At 43.0% G+C, this 23,200-nt stretch overlaps 1 protein-coding gene across 1 annotated transcript in view; it reads left to right on the top strand.

Moving 5' to 3' along the window:
* The window catches only part of LAMA5 (laminin subunit alpha 5), a 124,018-nt gene that overhangs the window by 10,494 nt on the left and 90,324 nt on the right, over positions 1 to 23,200 (top strand). The window contains 1 exon segment of the mRNA XM_078149889.1: positions 1,450 to 1,602. Within this exon segment, the coding sequence (XP_078006015.1) occupies positions 1,450 to 1,602 (153 nt within the window).

Below are 23,200 nucleotides of genomic sequence, written 5' to 3'. Positions count from 1 at the left end.
CACCTTGAGTAAACAGTATCTTCTAGTTCCCCCAGGAACCATTTCCCCTTCTTTTAAAGAGTCACTGTCCTTGGGTTGTGAAGCTTAGCTCTCTATGTATAGAGGTGAGGGAAGTGAGATAAAGACCCTGAGAAGGTAATTATTTGCCAGTTTCCTGAGTATCGGCATTAACTACCACTGGAGAACATCCAGTGAATGTCCCATTAAAACCTGCTTTTGCATCTTGAGATTCTCAGCACAGGGTCCTTGGCATGGTGTGTGAAACCAGTCTCCTGGAGGATAAGTTTTTATGAAGTGACTATGTCTGCACTTCAGTTTCTGGCAAGAATTAATGATTGACTTTTGATATCGCCTGGCCAGTGCATCTAAAACAGGACCAGAATTCCTGTCTTATAGACTCATAGATCACAGAATGACAAAGCTAAAAGTGACCATCAAAATAAACCCTTTCATTTTACAGATGGGGGGGGGATGGTGATATGCTCAGGGTAACACAGTGAGGCCACACAGAATTGAGGTTTCCAGACTCTGCTCCCAGTGTACTTTCCAAACAAACCATCATGAGCCCCTTTATCTTTACACTGTACTTATGTGTTGCTAAAGGTATTTTTTTTCCTTCGGTAGGGATGTTTAGAAGCAATAGAGTGAGTAGCCTTTGGGCTTTTTGTCCCTTGGACCATGAACCAAAAACATTTGTGGAAAACTATTGTGATCAACATATTAAGTGAAAATTAACTCTAGGGAATTTATTTGGCATTGTGACAAAAGTGCAGTCAGTCAACAAGTCCTTCCCAAATTCCATGCACCAGGCTTTGTGGTTAGCTATGTTATTTAGAAGTTAAGAGAAGGTATCACACAGTCCCTGCCCTCCATGATCCTGAAGCCTAATTAGGGCACGGCTTTTCTTTACCTTGTTGTTAAGAACCTGTCTGGTTAAACCTATGGACCTCTTTGCATGATAATTATAATAGTTAGCATTTATATAGTTTTTTTTAAGGATTGTAAATTGCTGTAAATATATTGTCTCAATTGATTCTCACAATGATTCTGTGAGGTTATTATCCTCATTTTATAGTTGAGTAAACTGTTATTTTCAGAATTATGTTTTTAAATGCAGTTAACCTTTTCTGTACCAGGGGAATCATAATACGTGCTCTACCTATCTCTAAGGAGTGTTGTAAGGCAAGTGTTTTGTAAGCCTTAGAGCAAGTCAGTATCTATTGCCTATCCTGCTTACCTCACAGAGTTCCTGTGGGGACCACATAAGGTTAAGGTCAGTTCCTAAAGGAATAGTGGTCACAGGGACTTGACTGTGTCTGTGTTGGATACTTGGAGAGCCATTCAGAATTTTTAGAGTAGGAGGGAACCTCGATGATGGGGGAGCTATGTGGTGCTCAGGAATCAGATCCCCTTTTCTGGATTCTGTCTGACCATTTTCCTTACCCCTAGGGCCAATACTGTGATATCTGCACATCAGCCAACATCAACAAGGCTCATCCCATCACAAATGCAGTGGATGGAACAGAACGATGGTGGCAGAGCCCTCCACTCTCCCGGGGTTTGGAGTACAGCGAAGTCAATGTCACCCTAGACCTGGGCCAGGTAAGACCAACGGAGCATCTCCCCTCATTGGGGCCAGGGCTAATTAGCAGAAAACTAATTTTTTCTCAGAGCCAAGATCCCTGCTAGGGCACATGTTTGTGGGTTTGGGAAGTCAGGGAACCAGCTGCAATTCAATTCTGGCCTGCTTTTTCTTGCTTCATGCCCTCTGAAGGATTTAGTGTTGGACTAAGGAGGAATCTGGCACTTCTCTTCCTCCCCCTCCCCTTGAGTGTACTGTAGCCTGCAGCCTCTGTCCTCTCTTAGGGAGAAGGGGGGGGTGTTTGTTCAAACCTTCCATGCCTGGAGAAATACAGACAACATCCTCCTCCCTCTTCCCCAACCTCCTTCTAAATCTCCCTTAGCTTCTATGGAATTTTGTGGACTTGATTAAGACTTTGCTACCTGGGAGTTGTTTTTTCCTCCTTCTGCCTTAGCAGGAATTTCTTCTACTCCCATCTCTTTGAAAGCATAGTTTAGCTCCCTGCTTGGTGTGCTGTAGGTGGTCAGCAAACATGGCCAACTTGGCTGGCTGAGGTAAAGAATTGTACTGCACCAGAGTTATCTGTTCTCTGGCATGGGAGGCCTGTCAAAAGGGCAGGTGCTAGCCTCCCCTCCTCCCCTCTTTGAGGTATTGAAGGCAGCTGTTCTGAAGCTGTTGTGACTCTGAGTGGGGAGAGCTTGGCCAATGCTTTGGGTACAGTGCTGCACGTCCCCCCACTGCAAGGGAGAAGGGCAGGGGTACTTGACTGGGAAAGCACTTCTCCACTGTATGAGGAGGGAGAACTTGGCTGAGAGCCCTGGGTACAGAGCCTGCTGTCATCACCAAAAGAAGTCTCCACCCTCTGTTTGGCTCACCCTTTCACCTCCATCTGACCACTGGCCTTTCCCTTATCATGATTTTAATGGACTCTTCTGGTGCTGATTTGGCCATGGGTTTTCTGGAAACTGGATGAAACCCCAGGGAAATGACAAGGGGCAGCAGATGGAATGCAAGATGTGGAATGGCTGGGGAGGGGGGACCAGTCTAGGGCAGTTGGCAGGATAGAGATGGAAATTCCAGAGATACCTGTGTGTGAGGGGCTCAGGTGAGTCTAGTCTGTGAGTAGCTAGGGCATGTGTAACAAACCTGCTGAGGCCTCTGGGAGCCAAGTTCTTTCCTACAAAGTGTGTCAGGGTTTCACTGTCCTGACTGCCTTCTTTGGGCTGTTGTTCTGGTATGATTTGGAAGGATCACCTGGTAAATATCTTGGGCCTGCCCCAGACGGGAGACCCCTCAGTGAGGCAACTCTGTCCATCCTGCTTGTAACTTTAAAGTAGTGTGGGTAGGGCATTCTCTCTCCAGCCTTTCCTGCACAGGCTAACAGATTGATCTTCCTAAAGTATCCCTCTGAACATGTCCTTCCCTTGCTCATAATCTCTCAATGGCTCCCCATTGCCCACCAGATCGAGTCTGGACCTTCATCTTGACATTGAAGTTCTTCACAATCTAGCCCAAGTTCTATATCACTAGCACATGATTGCCCTTTCTCCCCCCTGAATTGTCAACTCCGTAACTGTAGGACAAGACGGGCTAAGTGCTCAGTAGGCACTAACCAGTTGAGAGGTAGCACATTAGAATAGAAAGATTCCATCTGAAGGTGGGTTGGGTCAGGAAGGACTGGGAGTCAAAAGAACTAAGTTCTAGTCCCAGTTTTGCCTTTCTTGTGTAATCTCAAGCAAGCCATCCCGGCTTTGGTTTCTCTAGGTAAATTGTGTTTGAACTCTGGCATAGGTGGGGAAAGAAGGAAATGTGGTCCTTGCTTTTAGGCCTCCCTTCTCTCCTCTGCAACATAAGGGGTCTGAATTAGATGACCTATTAGACTCCTTCCAGTCCTGATGTTCAGTGAATCAATAGCAAGGAAATATACTTCCTTCATCAAGTCTCCTTGCCTCATCCTGTCCATGCTCCATCCTGTCTGTCTCCTCTCATGAGCTATTCCCTCTACCCATACAGACTGGGCACAGTATGTGTCCTTCATCTTGGGTGATTCATTTTTCCCTTCTCCTGGCCTAGATTTTGCTCCTGGCCCAAACTGGTAAGAAGGGGAGAAAATAGTTTCAAGCCTTGACAAGAGAATTAGGATGGAGTGGAGGGTGGAGTTAAGAGCTCCAGAAGGGTGGGGGAGAGACAAGAGTGGAATGCAAACTTGGGAAAGAGTTAAAGTCCATACTTGAGTGCAGGTGCTGTATATGTGCATGTGTATGTGTGTATGTATGCATGTATGTATGTATACACACACATATATATACACACACATATATACATATATGTGTGTGTCTATGTGTATATTGCATATATGTATGTGTACATGTTCTGAATATGGAAATGTGTGGGAGAGATGTGTGATTCTGGTGTATGGATCAGAGGACTATATAGATTGAGTGGCAAGGGACCTTTGAGGCCTTCTAATCCAACTTTCTCATTTTCAGATGAGGAAACTGAGGCACAGAGTTAAAGTGACTTGCCCTAGGTTACACAGGTAGTAAATAGCAGAGCTGTCTTAGGGTTGTTGTGAGGATCAAATGAACTCATATATGTAAAGCACTTTGCAACTTTAAAGCATATATAAATGCTATATAAATACTAACTTATATTAATACCAATCAAATCAATAAGGACTTCTTGAACTTAACCATGTTCAAGGCACTGTACTTGGCTCTGGGGATACACATACAAAAATAAAAAGCAGTTACTGCCCTTGAGGGAGATATAAACTGTAAATAGTTAAGCAATGTAAGGTAATTTTAGGGGGAAATGACACTGACGGCTAGGGTGGGATCAGCAAAGACCTTTCCTAAGGAGATGGCCCTTTAGCTGAGTCTGGAAGGAAACTAGATATTCTGTGCATGCATCTGGAGGTGATTTTTACACTTCGGTGTGTTTGCTAGGGGGTTTAGTCAGTGTATATGTGACCAAAGATCAGATGTTTAGGTTCAAACCCTGGAAGCCTTCACAGTGAGGCAGAAAATAACAGGGACTGGTCATGCTAGTCATGCATGTTTGGTTGACTGATAAGAGCCAGCCCTGGAGAGGGTCAGCAGTGAGAGAGATATCAGTGCTTTCCTCTTTTTATCTTGAGCCCCACATATGAGTGTGGGCAGTAAATACAGAAGGGATCTTGTGCTCCCTATAGCTCCTGGGCTGGTTTGTCATGATGGGCTTTTCAGTAAGAACCCCAATTTTCATCATGATTACTATTTGGTTATGGAATTTGTAGCATCATCCATACTCCCTTGCCTAAGGGGCTCTGGGATGCGTAGGGAACCTTGAGCCCCTGGGAACATTCTGATTGAGAGAGGAGCACATTGATTGGCCAATGAAAGTATTTATCAAATTCTTACCATGTGACATCCCTGTGTTTGGCTGTGCTGTTGTGTAATCTTGACCAACCCATCTTCTGTATTCAGGAGAGATGGGTTTCTGCCCTCAGAGAGCTATGATAGGGAAACAAAACTAAAACCTAGTGAGCTAAAAGTGATGTAGGCCAGGATAGAATGTGTGGAAGGCAGGTGCTGTAGGAAATCAGAGAAGGGTGAGCTTTGCGTATGCAAGCTGGGTTAGGCAAAGGGTTGGCCTTGATGGTTGACAGCCAGAATCTGCTCTGTTGATTTGGTGAGGGCCAATCCCAGGGTCACTGTGTGTGCCCTTGTATGTATTTAACCAGATTTACATACTGACATTGCCCCATAGCTTACTTTCTTTCAGATCCTGCCTCCTGTCTGATATTCTTTTTATGTCTGAGCTAAAAATTTCTGTCTACCTTCTGTTTTTGGGGGGTGTTTTGTTTAATTTTTTTTTAAAGAATAGGCTCCTTTGTAGAGGGAAGGAGGTGGAAATCTTACCCTTTGGGAGAGTATTATGGATCTATATAGTAGAGAATTTCACAGTCAAATTTTGGACTAATAAACTCATTAGACCCTCTCCCTCCACCTCTCCTGATCATAGTAGAAGCAGGTATGTATAGTCTGTGTGTTGAGCCTCAAATCAATCTTTTATTCTTCTATGTTTAAAGGAAAGAGAGATTCTTGTCTGTCTGTGGTTCTATAGGTGTTAGCCTGCTTAGGGGCAGATGGCTGGATGATATGACCTCTGAGGTTATTTTGATGCCAAGCTTAGATCATTAAGCTTCAGGGATTTTTAGTGACCTTGCTCCCCCTAAATATAAATTATAAAATAATTTTTTATTGTTAGATTTGAGGGTTGGGGGATTAGAGGAATATGGAGAGGCATTATGGTAGGCATGGGACAGCTAGGTGGCATAGTAGATGGAGTATTGGGCCTAAAATCAGGAAAACCAGAGTTCAGATCCACCCTCTGACACTTACTGGCTATGACCCTGGGCAAATCATTTAACTCTTCACCTCACTTTCCCTAACTGTAAAATGGGATAATAATTATACCTACCTCACAGGGTTATTGTGAGGAATGAGATAATATTTGTAGGGTACTTAGCACAGTTCCTGGCACATAGTAGGTGCTTCATAAATGTTTATTTTCTTCTTTCTTAGTAGGAAAAGCACTAAATTTAGAGTTCCATTCTCCGCTTTCCTCCCCACTGTCTGTGTGACTTTAAGCAAGTCACTTTTCGTCTTTGGTGCTTCCTCATTTTCTGTGTCTGGAAAATTATATTGTTAGATTGCAGATGATCCCTAAGGTCCTTTCTAGCTCTAAATCTATGTTTTTCTTATCAAAAGAAATGAAGTTGGGCTTGTTTGGAAGACACAGACTGACCTTAGCACGAGGAGACTAGACATAATTCATCTATCCATTGACAGAAATAATTTAAGTACCTACCGCAGGGCCCACAGCCATGTAAGGAACTTTGGGAGACACAGAAGTATATGTTACAGCCCCTGCTCTGCAATATCTCTTTGTGGGAGACTTCTGTATTTAAAAAGAGTTAAACATAATACAAGGCATTTTGTTCAGTGCCCAGAGTGGCCAGGGAAAGCTTCCTGGAAGAGATGGGACTTAGTTGAATGATGAAGGATGGATAAGATATGGTGGGAGAAGGGAAGGGGAGAGGTTCTCAAATGGGGGGGCAGTGTTACCAAAGGTATAGAAATACAAATACAAATGCTGTATTTTGGGAAGTAGGAAAGGGCCTGGTTTGGTGGATTGTTGGCTACCTGAAAAAGGAGGGGACAATGTGGGCCTAGGTTGTAGGTTGGGCCTTGAATGCCAGACTGATAAGGCTAAAGAGCTGATATTTTATTCTGTAAGCGTTTGGGAACCAGCTGAGATTTTGGTGCTGGAAAGTGACAAATTAAAGTAGATTAATCAGGCAGTACTCTGTAGAATAGCTTAGAAAGGGATACTCTGGAGGCTAGGATATCAGTTTGTAGGAAAGAGCACAAGATTTAGAATTAGGTCAGGGTTCAAATAGAAGCTTTCACCTTCCTCCTCTTTAAAACATGAATGTTGGCCTAGGTGACCTGAAGGCCTTTCCAGCTTCCAGTCTTTGACTTCTTCCAGCTCTGTGGCCTGAGAAGGCATGAGCAGGAGCTGAATTTGGGTGGTGGTCATGAATTAGGAATGAAGAGGAAGGGGTGTGAGAGACATGTAAAGGTAGAATAGGCAGGTCTTGGTGACTGACTTAGATGTGCTGAAGATGTTTCTCAAAACCCTGCCCTGACAGCTTCCATCCTGGGCTCAGTCAGAGGGAACTTTCGCTGAGCTGGTAGGTTATTGCTTCTCAATCACGCAGGGCTGGGTTGACTGGGAAGAGGAGGGAGGGAGGAAGCCTTGGCTGAATGCTTCACAATGGCCTGTCTCCATGGTGATCCCAGGGTGGCTAAAGCAGGTGGGCATGGAGCCACTGGAGTGGGGGAGGGGAGAAGGGAGAAGCTTGTAGGGCCAGACAAGGCCTGTCCCAGCCTTTCCCAGCTGAGCCCACCTTATTGGTTGACATTAAAGCCTAGTCTTTCTTTCCTTTTTTTTGGTGGGGGGTGGGGAGAACACACAATAAAGACTGATAGGATATTGGGAACCGTTAACTTGAAAGATTAGAGTGATGGAAAAAAGAATCATAAGACTGAGAGAGTCCTGGCCTGAGTGATAAGAGACCTGGGATTTAGTCTTGACTCAGCTTTGAATGTGCTGTGGGACATTAGGCAAGTCCCTGAGCCTCCATCTCTCATTCAGTAAAAAGAAGGGGTTGGATTAGATCAGGAGTTCTTAAATCTTTTTTGTGTCATGGACCCCTGACAGTCTGGTGAAGCTTATGGATCTTTTTTTAGAATAATATTTTTAAATACATAAAGTAAAATATATTGGATAGCTAAGGAAACTAGTTATATTGAAATATAGTTATCAAAATATTTACAAACAAGTTTGAGGCCCCCAGGTTTAAAAAAAACACCTGGATTAAGTGATCTCTAAGGTGATTTGCAGTCTTTCCATTCTAGGATTATATCCTTGGTTAGATTTGAGGGTTCAAAGGCTATTTCATACCTGAGTCCTTCAGAGAAGCTTGGCTTCAACTGGGTCTTCACAGTTCTATTAATGGGTAGAGCTACCCCTGCTCTTTCTCTGTCTTGGGACAAGAAGAGCTTGTAGCCTCAGATGCTTGAATTTAGTGCAGAAAGTCTAAATGGATGGCTCTTGTGTCCCTGGCCCTAGATGGGAAGCGGAGAGAGGGTAAATTAGAGAGAGACAGCTGTGTAATTAGAGGAACAATGCAAAATGGGATATAACCCAGTGCCAAAGTGTGTGGTTATGGATAGCTAAGTGCTGTAGGTGGTCAGGAAGCTGGGAGAAAGTACTGGGGAGCAGGGGAGGACTGTGGGAAGGCTTCTTGAAAGAGATAAGACATAAGCCTGGTCTTTAAAGATTGATGGGGTAGGGTTTGGATGGCTAGAAGGAGCAGGGCATTCCAGGTAGTAGTGGAATGGGTATGGCTATAAGAGTAGACATAGAGACAGAAATGAGTTTGGTATTGGCCAGGGACAATGAATAGCCAAGAATGAGGGACAGGATGGGGGAATATTAGGAGGTAAATTGAAGCAAGATTTTAGAGGGTCTTGAATGCCAAGCCTTGTAGCTCTGAAAACTCTGATCTGGTTTTTGGGGCTTTGGAGGAGGCAGACCTGGGAGGCAGTGATTTGTAGGGTGGCAGGATGGGCTCAGGGAAGAGTGAGGATGAAGAAAGCTTATGATGAAAGGGTGAACTGTGGCTAGAGAGAGAGGGTACAAAAAAGCCAAGGACCGGGAGCTTTCTATGAGTTGGGTGGGTGAGGAAGAGCTGGATTTTAGGGGTGGGGAGGGCACTGGGGAGCTAGTAGCAGGTAAACAGGAGCCTTCCTGGAAGGGAAATGTGTGCTCTGGGAAGCCAGCTGGAAACCAGTTTGACAAATTACTCATGCTAAGCAAGTTGTAACTGATTTTTACCTCCTTGGGTCATAGGATTTTTGACTCCTGGGGATGAAGTGGTTTCCTGAGATGGAGATTTCCAGAGGAAATTCCAGCTTTGATCTCCTTTCTTTTTAGGAAAGGCAAACTCTTTCCCCCTTTCCCATTCTTTCAAAATCAACAAGTCTTTATCAGGTATTTCCTGTATCCAACCCTGGGCTAGGTTCTGTGGGGAAGGTAAGAGAAGAGCTAGAATTTATGTAGCACTTTGAGATTTGCAAAGTACTTTACATATTCTGTCTCATTTTATCTTCACTACAATCTTATGCTGTAGATGCTGTTATTATCTCTTATTTTACACATGAAGAAACTGAGGCATAAAGAGGTTAAATGACTTGCCTGGGTTCACAGAGGTAATAAGTGTCTGAGGCTGGATTCAAGTCCAAATCTTCCTGATTCTAAATCTATGGCTATCCATTGTGCCACCTAGCTGCCTAAAAAGAGAAGACACTATCCTTCTCCTTGGAGAGCTTAAAGTCCAGTTTGGAAAATAGGGCTCCCACATGCAGTAGTTAATAGAGAATCATTGGCAGAGCTAACTGTGTGGCAGTGAGCATTAATGCTATGGATATTTGGAACAGGGAAAAATCAAAGTGGGCTAGGCTAGTTAGGGAAGACTTCATAAAGTAGGTAGTGAAACTAAAAGTTAGGATCCCTCTGTTGGGAATGTTTCTGAACACGCTTTTTCAAGGGTAATGGCTATGAGGAGGGTTCTAACATCTCGTTTTTCTTTGCCTCAAGCTATAAATTATGCCTGTGCTCCCAGGCCATTCCTGGCATCCCCCCTCCCCCCCAAAAAAAACAGCTCTTCCTAGACAAGCTTGGGAGCTGGACTTCCTTTACTCTTCTGAGACAACCTTCTTTCTCTACCCTGTCCTCCCCTATTGAACCAACTTGCTGGTTTCCCCAGAAGGCAATCTGGTAGGCAGCTAGACATCTAGATGGTGCCCTTCAGCCTTCTTTAGGTGAATGAGAGGCAGAGTTCCCTGTATTCTGATGGTTCCTGAGTACAGCCTTCATTGTCTTTCCTTCCTCACTTGGAGTTAGGAGGGAGGGAGAGGTGATGGGGGATGGGATATTCCAACAGGATGTTGAAGCCCTTGGGTTGGGGAGAGGGAAAGGGAAGGAGTGCCCACCTCAGGTGGCTTGCTGCCAAAGCTCTTTGTTCTGAGAGCCTGAGAAGCGGATACCTGTAATGAAATGGGTACTAGAGCCAGGAGTACTTCCTTGCTGCTTGCAGTTACTGAGTGGTGGGTGTGTAAGGAATGAACTGGTGGGGGTTGGAGCAGGACCTAAGCAGTTGTAGCTAGTGTAGAATAGAAGAGAGACAGATAGAGGCAGGAGTAGGTTTAACCCTAGTCTCAAAGAGATACCCCAACCCCAGTCTTTGAGGAAGGGTAAGGTAGAACATACCCTTAGAAAATGGGCATAGAAACACCTGCCAAGAAACTGCCTGATGAATCAATATGCAAACTATAGCTAAAGGGACATGGTTAGATAAGGCTATAGGCTAATTATCATGGCAGGCTTCCTGGGAGAGGTGGAGACTGGGAGATGATAAGAATAAAGCACATTTTTATATCTTTACAAAGTGCTTTCTTCATAACACTTTGAAGTAGTAAACGGTACAAGTATTTTCCCATTCAACAGCTCAGGGAGCTTTAGTTTCAGGGGTTAAATGACTTGTCCATAGTTATACCTCTAATAAGTGTCATCTGGGATACATACCCAATGTATCTTTCACTCTTCAGTACTATGTCTGATATTGTATGCTGAGTCTAGGACAGCATGTTTGGGGAGGCTCCATCAGACAGGAAGAGACCCCAGGATTTTGAATCACAACCCATGAATTTGAGTCCTGACCCATCTAACTTTTGGCACATTTCTGAACTTGAACTTATTACCTCTTCTGCAAACACTGGACCAGTAGCCTCAAGGCCATCTCTCTCTCCTAGGCAGGACTGAACTTTTATTTGAGACTTTGCTGGGCTGTAGAAATTAGTAGGATCAAAAACTAGAAAGAACTTTAGAGATGATCTATACCAGTGATATCAAACTCAAATAGAAATGGGGGCCACTAATCTGTACATGAGGATCCCTATGGGTCACATATTGACTTAGTTTTAAAATGTAGTATTTATCCATTTTGTTATATTTTTATTTATTTTGTTAAATGCTTCCAAGTTAGACACCTCTGATCTAGTTCAACTGGTTATTTTACAAATAAGAAATTGAGGATAAATGACTTGCCCAAAGCAGTAAAAGGCAGAACTAGGATTTGAACTTGGATCACCATAATTCAGTATTGTTTGTACTACACTGCTCTGTCATTCTTTAGAGGAAACTGTAATAAAGAACTACTTTTATATAGCATTTTAAAAGTTTTAAAATATGTTTTTCTGTCATACTAATGGTTCCAGAAGGGTAGGGAGAGGAAGAGATTATCCCCATTTTGCATATGAGGAAATTGAGTCCCAAAGCAGCAAAGTGTGTTTCTCAAAATCTTCAACAAGAATCTTAAGCAAAGCCCACTTAAACAAGTTTAAACAAGTTAAACAAAAAGTCTTAAACAAGCCATCTTATCGATGGTCAGAGGTTGGGAGTAAAGGGAGGTATATCCACTTCAAGCTTCCTCTGGCTCTCTATTGGTAGGACATTAGTTGGGTTGAGGAGACAGACCACAGGGGAAGGAGACTGCTGGTGATTCAATGGGTGGTGTTTCCTGAGTCCCAGCATCCAGTATCCTAGGGCTTCTCTCCCAGGGAAAATAGGGGTGGTTTTTTTTTCTTACTTTTACCTCATTTTAACTTTCCTTATTTAGGGATTTGAAGGCAGGGACGATCTGCAAGACAGTCAATTTAGAAAGACACATCTTGTGATTGGATTTGAAAGTTTAGAACAGAGAATTAAGGAGTTCTATACCCCCAAAGAAGGCCCCACTGTAACACTGGCCCCATCCCTCTTCCATTTGAAGGCCTTCTCCTGCATCCCCAAACAGGCCATCCTGCTTTTGGACAGCTCTATTATCTCACAGACTGCCTCATACAGAGGTACTTCAGAAATTGAGAACATTTTCCCTTCCTTACAGGTGATTCTTTGAATCTAAGCAGAACAAATGCAATCCTTCTTCCACGTGAGAGCACTTCAGATACTTGAAAACCACTATCTTGTCTCCTCAAAATATGTAGGGTTTTTTTCTCCAAAAATGCTATATAATCTTTGTATACACACAAATAAGATTTTTATCACTCCCAATTTATTCATCCTGGTCACCCTGATGGATGTCCTCCCAACTTGTCCAACTTCTTAAATTGTTGTATCCAGAGTTGAGCATAACATTCTGCCAAGGTCCTCTGAGCAGGATAGAATGTATTGGTGCTCTCATATTGGCCACTATTTTTCTGTTAATGTGGCTCAGAATTGTATTGGCTCTTTGCTCAGCCTTTCATTCTCCTCCACCCTTACCTCCAACCCATGCAGAGGGGGTGCCTTAGAGGTAAATGTCAATCTGTTTGGGGAACATAGGGCTTGGAATTGATACAATCACTAACTCTGATAAAGGTTCTGAGGCCATGTGATTTCTTTCTGGGGAGTGGTCCTGTGCTTGGGAAGGGAGCCACTGGGGAAAGCCCAGTGGTGTAGGTTCTACCTTTTCCCCCTCCTCCTTCTCTGCCACCCCAAGCAACCAGTACCCTTCCATTTGTCTTCCCTATCTCTGGTGTGGCCGGAAGGGCCTGGCTGTGACTCTCATTTCCTGGGATGATGAATAGACCGCCCTCCCTCTGATTAGCTCAGATCTTCCGCTGCAGGGAAAGTGGTGTTCCGGCCTCCTGGGAGGCTGAGGTGCTTCTGGGAGGGCCAGTTGTTTTTTCCATACTAAGCTACCTTATAACAATCAGTAACTCTTGTCTTACTTTATGTAACTTTGTAACCTTTAAAAAAGAAACAGTGTTGCATAATGGATAGCTAGCTGGACATAGACTCTGGAAAATCTGGGTTCACGTTCCAGATGTGACACATCTCTATGTCTGTCTATTGATCATATATAGATCATAATGTGCAGCATTGGGACACTGATGAAAAAACAGGTTTGATTTAGAAACAGACCCCCCAAAATCCCTCTTTTAAAAACCTTACCTACCTGTGGTCTTATTAGTTCTTCACAATGGCCCTGTAAAATAAGTAGTCACATCTTCAATCCCACCTTGGAAATGCCTTTTTGTTTTCTGTGACCTTACCTGGGCTTGTGTCAGTCCTGATACCAGGATTCTTCTGTATGGCCTTTGGTTAAGCATTCACCAATGAGATGCTGAAATCTGTTGTTTGGTTCTGCTGTTTATAGCACCAGCAGGTAAGTCGTGTCCAAAGCAATCTCAGTGATTGGTAGGGGACTTAACTTTTATCCAGATGAAGTGAAGGAGTGTTAGGGCTCTTTCCAAGTTTTGGTGTGGTACCTGCCAGTCTCAACTTAGGATAGTGGTCTCACAGGCTATGTTCTCTTACAGAATGTACTGTTAGGAGAAGCAACATTCAATGCATGGGAACTGGGGGATAGCAGAGATACTGCTAGAACTATAGCCAGAGGACCTCTGTTCAAATCCTCCCACCCCTGATCCTTACTAATTTTGTGGCAGTCCCTCTGGGCATCAGTTGCTACATCAGTACATTGAAGGAGTTGGATCTTTAAGGTCCCTTCCAGTTCTAAGGCTGTGATTTTAGGATCCCTGTTTGACAAAAGAGGAGGACACAGGAGCCCTGAGACATGTGGTGACTTGCCCAAAGTCAGAACTGGAGCCTAGGTCTCATGAGGAGCAATCCTCCTACTTCGTGCTTCTTCTCCTGCCTGACTGCAGGAACTGGGTTGGGGGGAGATAGAGAGGGGACATTGTGAGAGAAGAAAAGCCATCTGGGGAAGAGAAAGAGAAGGTGATGAGGGAAGGATGGGTCAGGATCTTTTCTTCTTGAGGCACAAAATAATATTATGGATTGAAACCTGTTGTTTTTGACTCTCTAGCTCAGGCATTTTTGAAACTTTGGCAAGATTCAGTGTTACTGTGATAGTGCTCACAAGATCTCACAGGTACACAGTGATTTATTGTTTACTAAGCCTTCCATTCACATTGTTTCTGTAAGGGAGATAGTCTGAGTATTTAATCCCTGTATCTCCTGACAGAGAGGTGATGGGCACAGAATATAGAAGGAGACATACATTTTTGAACATGGTCACTGTATGTACTTAATTATTATAATGATTTTTTTTCAATTGGGGGAGGGGAGATTAGTGACAGTGGTACAGAAAATAAAGGCCATTGAAACATTTTTAAAATGAACAGAGGGGAACAGAAGGAAGTTCAGAAGGAAGCACAACAAGCAAGACAGTTTTGAAAGTGACTTGGGTAATTATTACATATATTTTTTAAAGTAAGCACTATGAAATAGAGTTTCAGTTTTATATACAATCCACTTTTTGTATTCTGTTGTGTCTGTGGAAATGTTCTCTTTTTTGTGATGTTTAAGTTCAGAATAAAATGTGTAAAAATTTAAGTAAGAAACCCTGTTCACAAAAATGGCTTCATCGGAGCATAGATTTAGAGCTGGAAGGGACCTTAGAGACCATCTAGTCCTCATTTTAAAGATGAAAGAACAGGCTGAAAAGGGTTAAATAACTTGCCCAGTTTGAGGCAGGATTTGAACTCAGGTCTTCCTGACTCCAAATCCAGCATACTATCCACTGTTGAACCCAATTACCTCATGCTCATACAGCTATAATTTTGAACCAAAATTAAAACTCAGGTCTCCTGAATATAAATCAAGGCTGCAGGTCCAATGTACTTTCTGGTGTACTAAGCTTTTCCTCAGTTGGGTTTTTGGGGGGTAGGGAAGAGAATTGGGAATAGGGTAGTGAGAGTTGATGTGATCAGATAGTATGTGACAATAAAGATTCTCTTCTCTCCTGGGGGACCCACCCATACCTCATGATGAAGTCTCTTTCCTGTGAGGGGGACGAAGTAACCTACTAAGTAGGAACAGTCTCCTTTCCTCCCATTTTTAGCCTAGCTTGGGTGTTTGCACATTCCTCCAGATCTGGCCTTTGATAAGGAGATGTATGTCCCTGTTGACTTTGCTTTCCTGCCTTCTGTTTCAATAGCTTTTCATGTAAAAACTCCTCATACCTTTCTGTGTTTATTCTTCTTTCTGAGTGGAGAGAGGGATGTTGAAGTGGGGTGGGATGGGAAAACAAATTGGCTGACCTCCACAGTGCAGCTCCACTAGACCTGTCCAGACTTCTCTTCCTTGAGACCTCTGCTCCAAGGCTTCATGCATTCCTATCCCAGGGCCTTTTCATACCTGAAATACCCTCCCCATTTCTGCCTTTCCACATAGCAAGTGGCCCCTAGCCAAAAACTAACTTGGTATTAAGCTGCATTGAGAGAAATATTGTCCAAGAGGAAGGATGTACTTTAGCCTAATCTGAAATATTTTGTTCTATTCTGGGCACCACACTTATGGAAGGACATGGATGCATTGGAACATGCCCAGAGGCTGGTGAGCAGAATGCTGAGAGGACTAAAAACCTGCTACGTGAGGCTCAGACAAAGCAATTGATGTTCAACTTAAAGAAAAGATGTACTGTGAATATGAAAGTTGACTTCCGTTATTGGAGAGCATATTGAAGCATGTAGAAACAGCACTAGACTTGTCCTTCTTGTCCCCTGAGGTACCAAGAGGGGTTCAAGGAGGTACATGTTGTAGAGTGACAGGTCTTGGCCCTGCTTCTTCTTATGGAGGAACTTCCTAGCAATCAAAGATATCCAAAGGTGGAATGAGCTATCTTCAGAGGCAGTGAGTTGCCTATCTTTGGCAGTCTTTTTTTTTTTTTAATTTAATTAATTAATTTTGAATTATCATCTCTGGCAGTCTTAAGGCAGAGCAGGATGGCCACTTGGAGAAATTGTTGAGTTGATTCCTGACCAGGTAGGGAGGTGTTGGACTTGATTATCTCTGATGTACCTTCCAAATCTGAAACTGTGACTACCCCAGAAAGCCTTCCCCAGCCATTGCAGCCTTGAATTGATCTCTTCTTCACCTCTATGAGCACCAATAGCACTTGTCTGCACTACTCAATTTAGCCCTTAGCTCAGAAGATAAGGGAGTATAGATGCTAACTTTTCATATGGGAGTCTTATTGTCCCAACTGGACCATGAACTGAGGGGCCAGCTTGAGAAAATAGAAAGGGAAAGGCATTATGGAGAGGTGAGTAGGGTTGATATGGGGGCTTGTTCTGAGACATTGGAAAGTAGAAAGAGCATTGGTCTGAGAGTCAGGGGACTTGGGCTTTGGATCTAGTTTTAAAACTATCTGTGTGACCTTAGGCAAGATACTTCCATGTCCTGGGCCTTGGTGTCCTCAGACAAAGCTGTTCTGTGCTGTAGTAAAGGCAGAAGGAGAAAATCTGGTCTTTATTCTTGGAAATTTACAAACTAGCTGGGGTGATAGTACTCCTGTGCATGATGTAACTTCAGAATATTAGTGCAGCATGGATCCCCAAGCCCTGAGAGGCCACTGAGTGAGGAAGGAATGTAAAAGTGCCTTTTAATATACTGGCCACCCATCTGAGCAGCCTGGTTTCTTTGGAGGAGACCAGGCTACAAGGCCAAGTGTCCAGAGACTTGGGCCTTTGCTGCCCCCTCCTCTTATCTAGCTTGAAAGACTTCTCGGAGGTTATATCCTTCTTTATCCCTTCAGCCCAAGCTTATTTCACTCTGGGGGTCTGAGAATTTGATTTGAGTTCCTTCTAGTTCCCTGGTTTCTGATCATTGCATTTAGAGAGCTTTGGGTCTCCCGAGGGCCTGAGGGGCCAACATTGGCACTCGAGGAGTGTGAGGCTGGCATCCCCAGAGAGCAGGGTCATCTGAGGGGATAGACAGGAAGTTAGGGGATTTGGGGCTGAGTAGGGCAGGGTTGAGTTACTGAAAGAGAGAGGACTCAACAGGTGCCCAGAGCTGAGGGATGGACACTCATTTCAACTTTCAGTGGGTCACTATGGCCATTGCAAGGATTTAACAGAAGGTGGGGATAAGAGTGAGGTCTGTAAGCTACCCTAGAGTTCATGTGGGGCCCCAGGAGAGAGGCAGGGTCCTGACTGGGTGCTTTAGGCTAGGTTCTCAGTACTGTTGGGGAAGAATGTACTCACAGTTTCATAGCATCCCTGTAAGAGAAGGCATGTAAGCAGGGGTGTGCTGGTAAATGATTAACAAACAGCTCTCCAGAAAAAAACAAAAGCCCTGTACACATGATGTGCTTTTACATTTAATTGGCATTAACATTTTCTCCATTACTTTGTTAAGTCCAAACTATTAACAAAACAATAAATCGAGCCCTGTTTTGTAGCATCTGACAATTTCCAAGGGGTAAATGTTCACACTGAAAATTTAGCAATTGGCTCTCAAGGCTCAAGCTGGCTCAAGCTGGCTCCAGCATGCCTCTGGGTGCAAGTATTAGCCCCATTTTGTAGATGAGAGAATTGAGGCTCAGGAAAGTGAAGTGTCTTGCTTGTGACCATACAGCTACTGAGTGTTGGAGCTGAGATTAAAAAAAAAGTTCTCCAGATAGATGGATGGATGGATGAGCAGATGGGCAGACAGAAAGATGATAGATGATGGGTGGATGGATAGACAGACAGCTAGAACAAGCATTAATTAAGCACTTACTAAATTATAGGCACTATGCTAAGAACTAGGCATACTAGTACAAGCAAACCAACCCACCCCTGACTTCAAGGAGTTTACATTATAATAGAGGAAGACAGTATATAAAGGGGAGCTAGAAATGAAGTGGAGGGAGTTAGGGAGAGAGTTTTGTTGCTAGTGAGGAGGTGGAAAAGTCTGGAGAGTGAGTTGAATTGGGAATGAACTGGAGAACCTCATGAAATGGCATTCTTTCTATTATTATAACTTTTATTTATATGCTCCACACCCTAGGTGTGCCAAGTAACCTATTTTTTTGGTGGCCTTAATACATATTTAATAAATTAAATGGACTACTATGTATTAGGCACTGTGCTAAATGCAGGGGATACAAGAAGAGGTAAAAGTCCCTGCCTTTAGGAGACGAGAAGCAAACAAATTGGTACAAACATGCTATATACAGGAGAAATAGGAAATAATTAAAATAAGGAAGGCACTAGAATTAAGAAAGGCTGGGAAAGGCTTCCCATAGAAGATGAGCTTTCAGTTGGAATTTGTTGGTGAGTGAAGGCCTGAAGACATTAAAAGGCAATTGCAGTAGTTCAGACCAATAAGTGGTAATGAGGGTCTATATTAGGGTGGTAGCAGGAAGAATAGAGAGAAGGGAATAGATAGGAAAATGCTGCAGAAATAAAACCAACAGGGCTTGACATTTGGTTGGATACGAGAAGTAAAGGACAAGGAAGGGTCAAAGTTAACCCTAAGGTTGTAAATAAATGTTGGAGATTTGCCAAATGGTGGTACCACAGCAGAAGTACTGAAATCAGAAGGAGGAACAGTTTGAGAGAAAGGTAATGGTTATCTCACAGTTATTTCATTCAAACCTGAGCTATTCTTCTAAGAAACCCTAGGGAGAATTTTTAAAGGTGAGTAAAAGCTGCCTTTCTTTCTCTGTGAACAACACATTTGCTCTAACATACACTTGCTGTTATATTTATTCTTGCGCAGGCCCTCCCCACTCACCGTCATGACCATGTACACATATAAGAACACATGTGCTGTTATATATCTCATGTCCCCTAGGGTAACAGTTGATTCCCTTCAACATTTCCAAGAAGAGCAACTTCTCTGAAAGAGGACAAACAGCTTTCCTATTTGCAGAGGGGAAGGGGGAGTTGGAAGGGGAATCTCTTTCCATGGCTTTCCCCTGGAGTAGGGGGGGACTTTCCTCACAGGCCACTTAAGCCCTTCCTGTTATGAGTTAAAACAACACACAGCATGTATGAAAACAAATTCACACGGCTGTTGTTTTTAGCTGAGTATAGGAGACCAATGTTTAGTTCAGGAGAAGAAAATATTTTCTCAGATGTCTAAATGCATGTGGACCCCACTTGGGCAAGACTATAAACAGTTTGGGTTTCTGGAAATGGCAAACCTCACAGGGATAAATTCAGAAATTCCTGGGGATCCAGGGACTTCCTCAGGTATCTTCCTAACCCAGGTTTTGGTGGTTCTGATGTCCTTGGTCTTGATCTCAAATGTGGTAAAGCTGGGTTTGTTTGCATTATGGCTATTAAATTTTTTTTTCTTTAGAATTAAAAAAAATTATGAACTTAAACGCAAATAAAATAAGCATTTCTTTATAAAGAGTGGAGAAGAAAAAGAGAATGTCATGACTCTTCTTAAACATGCCACTGACCTCCATAGAAACTTAGGGACTGCTGAAGCCATCTTATCTTGGAGCTCCCCTGCAATCCCCTATCCAAATGAACAGGTGAGGCTCTTTTTCCGGTGGGTTTGATTAACACAGGGTGGGGCAGTGGAGAAGAGGTCAGTTATTCTCTCTACTCTTCTCCTCCCCCAGGTCACTCAATCTTCAGTGTATTCCATTGCCCCGAAGGAGAGTGTCTACCCTGACCACAGCCGCTGTTCCTCTTAATTTGCAAGTGTTATTTGAGTAGATGTCTTTGGGAGTTATTACAGGAAACAGGGATCTAGACTTTCTGTTATGCCTCTACCTCATGCTCATACTTAGAATCTCAGCATTGGAAGAATTGAGTTGGAGTAGGAAATTAGAATCTGAGGGTTGAAGTAGGGAGGCAGCATGTGAAATAAAAAGTATGGGATTCAGCTGGACTTGGATTCAGGAGACCTGGATTTTAATTCATCTCTGACACTAGGTAGATGACCTTGGGCCAAGTCACTTAATCTCCCTGGGTCTCAGTTTCCACACCTACAAAGTGGGTATAATGTACTACCTATCTCAAGGGGCTGTTATGAAGAAAGTGCCTTGTAAACTTAAGGGAAATGTGGGTTATTATTATTACCTTTGGTTGATACTGCATTCTACTCTGCAGCATCCTTGGCAGGTGGCCTTCCAGCCTTTGCTTGAACACATCCAGTGGCAGGTAGTTTGCTACCTAATGAGGCAGTGGATTAGACAGGTCTAGTTATTTAGAAATTGTTTTCCTTGTGAGTCAAAATCTGTCTCCACATAACTTTCATTCATTGGTCTTTGTTCTACACTCTGGAGGTACACAAGTATACAATGTGTGGAGCAATGCCCATGGTAATGTCTCAGTATGATAGACATTCGGGGAAGCCAGTGTTACAGGGAAGGGGACTTCTGATTCCCTGGTGGGGGAGTGGGAGGAAGAAATGGAGGTTCCAGGCTTCAGGGTGTGGCAATAATGTCAGAGTGTGAGATGGGACAGATCTGGCTCCAGAGCTTAGCTAACAATGCCCAGTATGGGAAGAGGGGTTTGTATGGGAGTGGTAGGAAAACTAAGAATTTCCAGGGATTTAATGGGCTCTTCATTATTGTCATTTTATTCAAGTATGACAGGAGACTTGGTGAAGGTGAACAAGGGAAGGGTGGATAAGCATGATTTCATAGCCTAGTCTTGATTTTGGTGTTTTGTTTTGTTGGTTTTTTTTTTTTAGGCAATTGGGGTTAAGTGACTTGCCCAGGGTCACACAGCTAGTAAGTGTCAAGTGTTTGGTTTGAAGCCTGATTTGAACTCAGATACTCCTGACTTCAGGGCCAGTGCTCTATCCACTGCGCCACCTAGCTGCCCCCCTAGTCTTGAAATCAGGAAGTGAAGAAACCAGATTTCCAGGGAAGAAGGAGTAGGGGGCTCAGAATCATCCAGTACGACCCTCTCATTTGATAGATGAGAAAATGAGGCCAACAAAAGAGAAATGACTTGCCCAAGGTCACACAGCACATGGGTAGTAGAGTTGGAACTATAAATGTCCCTCGAGATCAGGGGTTCTTAAACTGGGGTACATGAACTCGGTTTTTTTTAAGATAACCATATTTCAGTATAAGTCTAATCCCTCTTTCACATGATAGCCCGTCAAAAACTATAACAGAGCTATCATACACCCTCTTCCCCACACTCTGCCAAATCTTCTCATCTCTGCATCTCCCACTTCTTCAAACTCTCGTCATGTAGTATGATCTCAAGACCTTTCTGTACACACTTCAGCTTATATAAGTCCTTAAAATGCAGTTGTTAGAATTGAATATGATCTGTAGTCAAACTGTGGCAGAGCACATCAGGACTCTCACCTCCCTTTTCCCAGGCATGCTATACCTCTGTTGATACAGCCTAAGATGATATGAGCTCTTTTGCTGCCAGACTGCACAGTTGACCCCGCTAAGCTTGCAATCCACTAAATGCCTCAGTTCCTTTTTACAGGAAGCACTGTCTAGTCATGCCTCCACTATTTTGTACTTATGAAATTAATATTTTTGGACACCAATGTGTCTGTCACTATCAAGCTTCATTTTACTAGAGTCAGCTCAAGATTCTAACCTGTCAGGGTCTTTTTGGATCCTAAGTATATTATCCAACCGGTGAGCTACCCATCCCAGCTTTTTGATATCTGCAAATTTGACAAGCACTCCATCTATTGCCTTAGCCAAGTTATTAATTTTTTAAAAAAATATTAAATAACAGAGGGCCAAAGATACTCCCTTAATGCACTCCACTAGAGATTCCCTTCCAAGTTCAGAGCCAGAGTCAATAAATATTTATTAAATGCCTGCTATGTGCCAAGTACTGTGCTAAGCTCTGGGAATACAAAGAAAGGCATAATACATCCCCTGCATCAAGGAGCTCACAATCTAATAAGGGTCTGAGGAGGCAAAAAAAAAAAAGTTGAGGGGCAGCTAAGTGGTGCAATGGATAGAGCTCCATCCTTGGAGTCAGGAGGACCTGAGTTCAAATCTAGCCTCAGACACATGACACTTACTAGCTGTGTGACCCTGGGCAACACTTAACCCTGATTGTCTCACCAAAAAAAAAAAGTTGAAAATGAGGTGGTGGGGGATCAGGGAAGGGGATAATGAAGTCCTGCAGCTGGGGCTAGAAATAATATGAGGAGGTATGAGTTACAGAGTTAATTTCATCTTGCAAAAAAGATGAGATTCTGGAGCTCAAGAAGTCCAGAAGGTGAGAAAAGTGGGAACTGGTGAGTTCCCAAATATCCATCCTCTCCAGAGGGAGGGAAGGCGCCCAGGGGTATGGGATACTAAGAAGTTGTGAGTTTTGGAGTTGATTTCATCATGTAAAATGAAGAGTTTCTGTAAAATGAAATCCAGGAGGTCAGCTAGATAAGAAATGACATCAAACAGTTGTCATCTGGCCTTTCAAACAATTCTAAGACTATCTAGTTGTACTAACATCTAGCCCCCAACTTCATTTTTTCCAAAAGAATGATAAGAGAATGCTTTGCTTGAACTACATGTATAGCATACCCCTGATCTGCCAGTCTATTGACTGTCACATAAAAGAAATTAGGTTAGTCTGACATGACTGGTTTTTTAAATTAGATTAAATTTCCTTTCAATGAACAAAAACATCTTTTCTCGCTTCTCTCTTTACGCTCTCCCTATTGAGAATGAAAGAATAACAAAACCTTAATAACAAGTATGCATAGCCTTGCTGGCTTTTGGCTGAAACTCTGAAGGAAATGTCTTTCATTATGAAATATCAGTTACAAAATTAATGGGAATTGTTCCTAATTATTGTCATTCTTACATTTGTCCAGTGACATTTTTAAATTGCAGAGTTATTGCATTATTATATAAATTAAATATAAAATTTATTTAAAACTACACATAATAGCTATGGAAGTTTCATCAGTCAACAAGTTCCTACTATGTGCTAGACACTATTGGATGCTAGGATGGGGATATAATAGAGGAAAGTGAGACAGATCTTGCCCTCAAGGAGCTTAAGTCCAATTTAAGCAAACAACATATACACATATAAATTGGTACACAGTAAATGCAAGGTTATTTAGGGCAGAGTCAGCACCTTGGAGGGACCAGGAAGGACCTCCTATAGAAGGTACTTGAGCTGAACTTTGAAGGTACCAGGGTTTTTAAGAGTCAGAGGTCAGAAGGGAGTACAGTGCCTTCCAGCCATGTCAGGGGACAGCCTAGGAAAA

This window comes from Phascolarctos cinereus, unplaced genomic scaffold (assembly GCF_003287225.1).
Source record: "Phascolarctos cinereus isolate Bilbo 61053 unplaced genomic scaffold, phaCin_HiC Scaffold_2;HRSCAF=192, whole genome shotgun sequence".
Lineage (NCBI taxonomy): Eukaryota > Metazoa > Chordata > Mammalia > Diprotodontia > Phascolarctidae > Phascolarctos > Phascolarctos cinereus.
Note: the sequence above shows the minus strand (reverse complement) of the source record. Positions and strands in the feature narration are given on the sequence as shown.